The sequence below is a fragment of the Choloepus didactylus genome, chromosome 1 (genome assembly GCF_015220235.1).
Source record: "Choloepus didactylus isolate mChoDid1 chromosome 1, mChoDid1.pri, whole genome shotgun sequence".
Lineage (NCBI taxonomy): Eukaryota > Metazoa > Chordata > Mammalia > Pilosa > Megalonychidae > Choloepus > Choloepus didactylus.
In genome coordinates, this window is record NC_051307.1 from 1197760 (window position 1) to 1204940 (window position 7181).

The 7181-nt window shown below is 65.6% G+C and overlaps 1 protein-coding gene across 1 annotated transcript; it reads right to left on the bottom strand.

Moving 5' to 3' along the window:
- Positions 1-2622: 2622 nt before the first annotated feature.
- Positions 2623-5094, bottom strand: LOC119538495 (skin secretory protein xP2-like). The gene is made up of 4 exons (XM_037844765.1): positions 4951-5094; positions 4219-4850; positions 3173-3313; positions 2623-2725 (listed from the first exon to the last, which is right to left on the bottom strand). Exons 1-4 carry the CDS (start codon positions 5092-5094, stop codon positions 2623-2625), a joined length of 1020 nt encoding a protein of 339 aa, XP_037700693.1.
- Between the last annotated feature and the right edge of the window lie 2087 nt (positions 5095-7181).

Genomic DNA, 7181 nt, shown 5'->3' on the forward strand with positions numbered 1-7181 from the left:
GCGTATAAAATGCTGCACAGACAGCCGTGTGGTATTGGGAGAGCAGCCACAGACCACCCAGCCAGCATGGCCGCGTCTGGCGAGTGCACAAAACACACAGATAGACTGTCCTCGTGTTCAATTATCGCTGCACTCCTGGGACAACCGTACGTGACCATGGGGTGTTATTTTTTAAGTCATTATCAGATTCAATTAGCCAGTTTTTAATTTTAGATTTTTGCACCCTGCTCCCAAGTAGAATTGGCTTATGATTTTCTTTTGTTACTGAATGTACCTCATATACATATACGTCTTTACTGAACATGTCCCATAAAGATACACTTACGGCCCCCACCGTGTGGCTCATCTAGGCTTTTATATGTGGATAAACATGTGCTGTTATGAAAATGTGGATGGTTTCTTTTCTTCTGCTATTTCAAGCACTACAATGCTGAACACTTTTGTGTATGCTCATGTGCTCTGTGTGCACGTGCAAATGTTCCTCCAGAACAAATTTGTGGAAAGGTGAGTGCACCTGCCGAGGGGAGACACGCGCCCTGCCGGCTCTCCCACGCGCACCTGGTGGCAATTGGGACCCCGTACCCGGAGTCACGGACCCAGAGCTGGGAGGAGAGGAGAGCAAGGGCTTACACACTGAGGGCACACCAGGAAGAGAGCTGCCTCCCCCCAAACAGAAGCAGAAATACGCGGGCAGTGAGACCCCACGTGTGCGGGGAAGAGCCACCTGCTCGGTGGGGTGTGCTCGGAACATGCCGTGGGAGCTGCCCCCCAAAGGTGACGCTGCCTCCTGGCCTCCCTGCAGGGACGCCGTCCAACCACAGTGACCTGGCAACGGGGGACCAGAAGCGGCCAGCAGTGGGGTCAGGCCACCAGGAGGAGTCACGTGACAGGAACCAGGGTGCGGGGTGGGGAGACAGAGCGTGGCTCTGTAAAATGACAGCCGATTCTCCGTCTTACCCAACTGAGCAGCAGCAGAGTTTGACGAAGCTGGCTGCTCGTCCTCCTTGACACATTTCGTCCTGGGTCTGCAGGGCTCTGCGCTGCCTGGATTTCCTCCTGCCCCCACCCCCCCCCCAGCCACTCCTTATCAGTCTCCTCTTCTCTCTTCCCCTCCATGGGGAGCCCAGGATTAGGCTCTGTGGTGGGACCCAGGCTCAGCCTCCATGGGAGTTCAGGATCAGGCTCCGTGGTGGGACCCGGGCTCAGCCTCCAGGGGGGACCCAGGCTCAGCCTCCATGGGGGCCCAGGATCCGGCTCTGTGGTGGGACCCGGGCTCAGCCCCCTCCTCCCCACCTGTTTCACCTCCGCGGGGTGCGGTCCCTCAGTTCCAGGCTCTGACGCTGTCTGTACCGACAGCCCTGCCCTCGCCCCCAGCCCGGGCGGACCTGCCCCCGACTGCAGACGGTGCGCACCCGCCCGTGTTCAGCATCCCCCGGAGACCTGCAGGCAGTGCCCACGCCCAGGCCCTCCGTGAACCTCGTCCACTTCCAGCTGCTGCGGCTGCAGGACTCGGGTCCTTTCACACCTGAACCTGCTCTGTCAGGACATCCTGGCTTCTGCCTGCAAGGTTTCTGCAGACTCTGCCTTCCCCTGTGTCGTTCCCTGCCCCAGCCTCGTCCACGCCCAGGCATTCTCCGGAACGTTCTCAGAGCCTCCTGGACGGATGTCTGCGTCCACCCTGTCCCGGCCTCCCCCCTTAGCCAGGAAGAGCCTCTGGTCAGCGTCCCCTTTCTGCGCCAAACCCCCAGCGTGGCTGCCGCGAGCGCGGCTCCTTCCCACAGGGGCCGCCCGGCTCCGCCCACAGAGGGGGACATGGCTCGGTGGGAGGTGACCCCTGCGAGGGCACAGCGAGGGATGGGGGGACCGTCCCGGAACCCGTTCAGGGCGCGCTGTGAGCGGGGGCTTCTACAGGGAGGAAGGGAACTAAACTAAGGCGGAGTCACGTAAACCTTCGTCCTGATGTTGCGCTTTGTTTTCCCGATTCTTCGCTCGCGTCTGCCTTCTGCTTCTTACGCGCAGAACTTCAAGACGCTAAGGAATCAGCCGTGGGGTCTGGACTTGTTCTTTCTCTTGGCGTTCTGTGGTCTGGGGCAATGTGTTATCTGCTCCTCAGAGAAACGTAAAACAGATTTCAGTTGGGTTTTGCAGAGGAGTGTCACGTACTAAAAATAAAATTATTTAAGGATACTAGAGCATCACCCTTTGTTATGATTTTTAGTTACTTATTTTTCTATAAGCTATTTTGTTTTTTTTAAACTAATGACGTTTCCTGTTTCCAGGAGTAAAAGTCAGCATCTCGTGAGGCCCCCAACACTCCCGGAGCCCCTCCACTCACGCCAGCCCCCACGGGCCTCGCCGGACAGGCCCCCGTGGCCATGCGCTCCCCCGCAGGACCCCCGGCCGCCCTGGCTCGCCTGGCCTCGGTGCCCACCCGGCTCTTCGATGCGTCCCTGCCTCGCACATCACCACGTGACGAGCCTCGTCTCTTCTCTGCTGGGTGTGTCGCCGTCTGCCCGGGAGACTGAGGGCCTTGTGTGGTCAGAGCCTCCGCTGTTCTGTCCAGCAGTTTCCCCAGTGCCTGGAGCCGTCCTGGAACGCAGCAGGTGCAAGGCAGGTGGTGTCTCAGGGCAGAGCCGGGCGGCCCCTGTGGGAAGGAGCCGCGCTCGCGGCAGCCACGCTGGGGGTTTGGCGCAGAAAGGGGACGCTGACCAGAGGCTCTTCCTGGCTAAGGGGGGAGGCCGGGACAGGGTGGACGCAGACATCCGTCCAGGAGGCTCTGAGAACATTCTAGAGAACAACCAGGCGTGGACAAGGCTGGGGCAGGGAATGACACTGGGGAAGGCAGAGTCTACACAAACGTTGCAGGTAGAGGCTGGGATGTCCTGGCAGAGCAGGTTCAGGTGTGAGAGAAAGGACCCCGAGGCCTCCTGAGCCCCTCGGGGTCCCAACCCTGCCCCTCACCCTCCCTCTGACCTTAACCCTGCACCCTGCACTTGCCCCTAACCCAGCTGCAGTGCCCGACAGCAGCTCCCAGCCTCGCCACCCCACCCGTCCTCAGCTCTGCAGGAACAGGGCCGGCCTGGGGAGGTGACACCCCCACTTCTGTGGCCTCCGTGAGTGGGGTGTGGCCCCAACACTGCGGAGCTGTGTGCAGCCCAGACGCTCTCCCCACGGCTCCTGGCTGAGGCCCAGCGGGGTAGTGGAGGGGCCCTTGAGGGGCAGGAGGGGATAGACGACAGGACAGTGAGCCAGCCATGGCCTGGGCCCCAGGGCCCCCTCCCCAGGTGAGGCCCGCGGCTCGCCAGCCAGCCCTCTGCGGATGCAGGGGCACCAGGCGAGGGCCGACCCCCAGCAGGAGCCCTGAAGGCTCAGGAGCGTGGACCCCCGCTGCGGGCCAGGGATATGGGCTCTGTGCGCTGGGGCTGGGGGCACCCTGAGGCCCCAGCCGCCATTCTGGGGAGTTTCTGTCCGCAGCTCCCTGGCCGCCCCCAATGCCGGCCCCTGCCCGGGCCTTCCCCCAGCTTGGATGTGGCGCCACTGGGTTTACAACTTGACAAGACAGAGTGTCCCCCTCCATCTCCACCTTGACTGTGCCGTGGAGGGTAAATATTTGATTAGGCCGCTGCAGACATGCCAGGCTGCATCTGTGTCCAAGAGCATCTCGGCCGGAAGGAGACAGATGTGGGGCCTGCGGCCAACACCCAGGAGGAGGGGGGGACATGGAGGACACCCAGGAGGAGAGGGGGACGTGGGGCACACCCAGGAGGAGAGGGGGACGTGGGGGACGGGGAATTCTCAGGAGGAGAGAGGGGACGTGGGGGACGGGGAATGCCCAGGAGGAGGGGGGAGATGTGGGGTGGGGGACACCCAGGAGGGGGAATCCTCAGTTTTAAGAGAATTTAAGAGCAGAGGCCCCACTGGTGTGGGCACTTCAGAGTGGAGAGACCCCTGGGACGTGGAGCCCCGCAGGTGGGGTGGGGGGGACAAGGGAGCGGGGAGGCAGGGGGGCGGGGGGTTGCGCAGCTGCTAACACCTTGGCCCTCCCATCGCGCGTTCCCCCGAGGAGGGCAGGGAGGTGGGCTGCTCCGCTGGGGTTGTCGGCAGGGACCGCCCCCCGCTCCCTTCTGGAACCGCGGCGTCTGCCGCCACATTGCACGGGGGCGGGTGGAGCAGGCGGCCCGGCCCCTCCGGCCCCGGCTTTCCCACAGGGGAGCTGACCTCAGGGGCCACGCTGGGCACTTCCTCCGCAGGGGCCTGACGTGGACGACGAGACCTCGACTCAGCTGACGCCACCACGGCTGGAGACTTGGGGGCCCGCGGGAGGGACGCCCGAGGCCGGCCTCCTGGTGCACCTCACCCCAGAGTGGGCGGAGGGGAGGTGGAGCTGGGGTGCCCGGCCCCGAGACCGCCTGACCCCCGAGAGGCCCCTCGGCCGCGATGGGGCGCGCAGCGCCTTGAAGTCTCCGTGACCGGCCGGTTCCGCCTCCCACCTCCAGCCCCGTGGGTTCTGCTGCACCACGGCCCACTCCGGCCCGGGCCACCTTCCAACCGCGCTCCGCGGAGGGCAGCGTCACCCCCAGCGTGGCCCACACCGCCCCCAAATTCCAGAGCCCCCGCCCCGCCAGCGCCGCGTCTCTGTCCGACTGGAGAGGGGCTCGGGCCGTCCTCTGCCACCCACCCGGGAAAGGTCCCGACGCGCCTTCGGGGGTCCTCTCCAGGCCCCCGGCAGCCACGTCTGGGGCCGGTGCCTCCTTGTGCCCACCTGCTCCGGCGGGCGCGTCACCCACGCGGGGGCCAGCGAGATGCTTTGTGGAGGATCGGGGCGCTGAGCTCCCTGCGGCCACGGCGCCCTGAGAGGAGGAGAGTCAGCACAGGCCTGCGCCCCCACCCGGCCCTGCCCACCACCCCTGACGGGGACAGAAAGGATGTGCTGGGCAGAAGAGGGGGAACCTGCTCCCGCTGCAACCTCACTCCCGGGGCTCCTGGGGCTGACAGCCGCCCACCACCCATCACGGCCTCCACGGTGCACAGGTGAGCCGCAAGGAGAGACGGGGGGCGCCCGGCCGCATCCTCTACGCCTTCGAGGGCCCTCATCTCCGCAGTGCTGCCGGGCCTGGCGCTGCTTTGACCCGCTGCTCCGGGCAGGAGGGCCGCGTCTCAGGGCTCAGCCCCTCCTGGCAGGTGGCTTCTGCTCCCCGGGACAGAGGACGGATGTGAGATGTGCTCCAGCACCACGTCACCCTCCAGCTGTGCACTCCGGGCTGGAGGAAGCAGACGGGGTGGTCTGCACGTCAACCAGACCCACGTGGGATGGACACAAGTCAGGGCTCTGGGCATCACTTGGCCACCGCGGAGCACCCCTCACCCCAGCTATGGCACCGTCCAGGTACAGGTGAGACGGAGTCCAGCAGCCTTGACAGGTCAGGGGCCACCGTTCCGAGGATGCACTGACCCCAAGGAGTGGACACTGCGCCCTAGGAGGGGAGAATGGAGGGTCACGTTTACACACGGGGCACTGTGGCTGAGACCTCACCTCCAGCTCAGGGAACGGATTCCGAGTCCCAGATCCACTCGGGGAATGGATTCCGAGTCTGAAATCTGGCTGAAACCTGGAAACCCTGTGAGATACGATGGTTTCCCACCCTTCCGCTGTTGCACACTCTTGCTCTTCCTTGTGATTTGATCAAGTAGGCGCTTAGCTGGCTGCCGGCTCCAAGCCCATCACATCATGCCAGGTCCTCCAGCCTCTGCCCAGCCCCATGTCCGAGGCACTCTGGCCGCCAGCCTGGCTTTGCAGCCGCTGCCAGTGCCGTTCTGCCTAACGCCGGGGGCTCGATGCTGCCATCGGGCCTCTGCCCCTCCCGGACCCCGGCACCCCCTGGCACTGCGGGGCCTGCTTCCCCGAGAGCGCCCACGCCAGCCCTGGCCCTTGGAGGACAGTGTCGCCGAGCTGCTCAGGGACCGCGGAGCCCTCCCCGTCTCGGCAAAGGCCGAGAGTAACCCTCACGGCGACCCCCACCCCCTCCCCGGTCCTCCGCCAGCACAGGCCCGGCGTCTCCTCCCATTTGCTCGGCCTGGGCCTCGAAGCTGCTCCGGGAGCTCCTTACCGGGGCAAGTGGGGCAGGTGCTGAGGCCGAGCCCTTCCCAGGGGAGGGGGCCGTCTCCTCCCGGGCCCGGGGCCACCACTGGAGACCTGCTCAAGGATTTGTGGATCGCCCCGGTTGCTGGCCCTGAGGCAGTGAGGGAGAAGGGAAGGACCTTGCAAGGACGGCCACCATCTCCCCGGCAGCCCTGGGGGTCGGCTGGGGGCTGCGGCTCAGGCCCCCCGGGGGGCCAACCTCAGGGCCAGGGTCCTCTGCCCACCCGGCCCCACTTCCCCTTCCCAGTCTGTGGGTCCCGCTGCTCCCTCGTGGGGCCCCACGCTGTCCCCCTGCAGCTCCGCCCCGCAGAGGTGAACGTCAGCACAATCTGGGGGTCCCCGGACCCCACCTGGGAGGAGCACCCTGAGAGCTCGGTGCTGCACCCGCTGACTCTCCCCAGCTTTCGAGACGGTGAATGGGGTCACCGCAGGGCTGCTGGAGCGGCCGCACCCCGCGGCTCCCCGCCTGCCCCCACCCCCCAGGCCCAAGCAGCTGTGGTCTCCCCCCAGGAAGGACCCAACGGCTCCTCCAGAAGCTCACGCTGGGGGCCTTTGGGGGCCTTCTGGTACCCGTCTTGATTTGAGCTCCCCCAAAGGCAGAGCCTGAGGCAAGGACGAGCTCCAGGGATGATTCTGGGGCGGCCCCGGAGGCAGGAGTGAGGGGAGGGAAAGCTGCTCCCAGGGGCCCCCAGCAAGGCCTCACTCTCAGCCCGTGGGGAGTGGGGGGGGGCTGGGCGGCGCCCACACGGCCAGGGGGTGCACGCAGGGCCCCTGCGAGTCCTGGGGATGTGCACAAGGCCCCCGTGCATCCTGGGGGTGGGTCCCAGAACCATCGTGCCCCACGCAGGGACCTTGTGCCCTGCTGCCTTCTTAGGGCTTGTCCCTGGGGCCCCCTCTCCTTCCTGGGGGTGCTTGCTCCCAGGTGGGCAGGGCAGGGTGGCGGGAGGTGGGGGGGTGGGGAGCCCGTGAGGGTCTGAGGTCACCTGAGGGGGGGGGGGGGTGTCGCGAACCCAGCAAGTAAGTTTACGCAGCCTGACGTTCA

Bases quoted from the DNA above. Each gene is read 5' to 3' on its own strand.
- LOC119538495 (XM_037844765.1), bottom strand. From the start codon at position 5,094: ATGAGGGCCCTCGAAGGCGTAGAGGATGCGGCCGGGCGCCCCCCGTCT. The intron at 4,851-4,950 runs GTTCCCCCTCTT...TCCTCCTCTCAG, and splicing joins TGAGGTTGCAGCGGGAGCAG to GGCGCCGTGGCCGCAGGGAG. The intron at 2,726-3,172 runs GTGGGGAGAGCG...CTCCCCCCTTAG, and splicing joins CTGGGCCTCAGCCAGGAGCC to CCAGGAAGAGCCTCTGGTCA.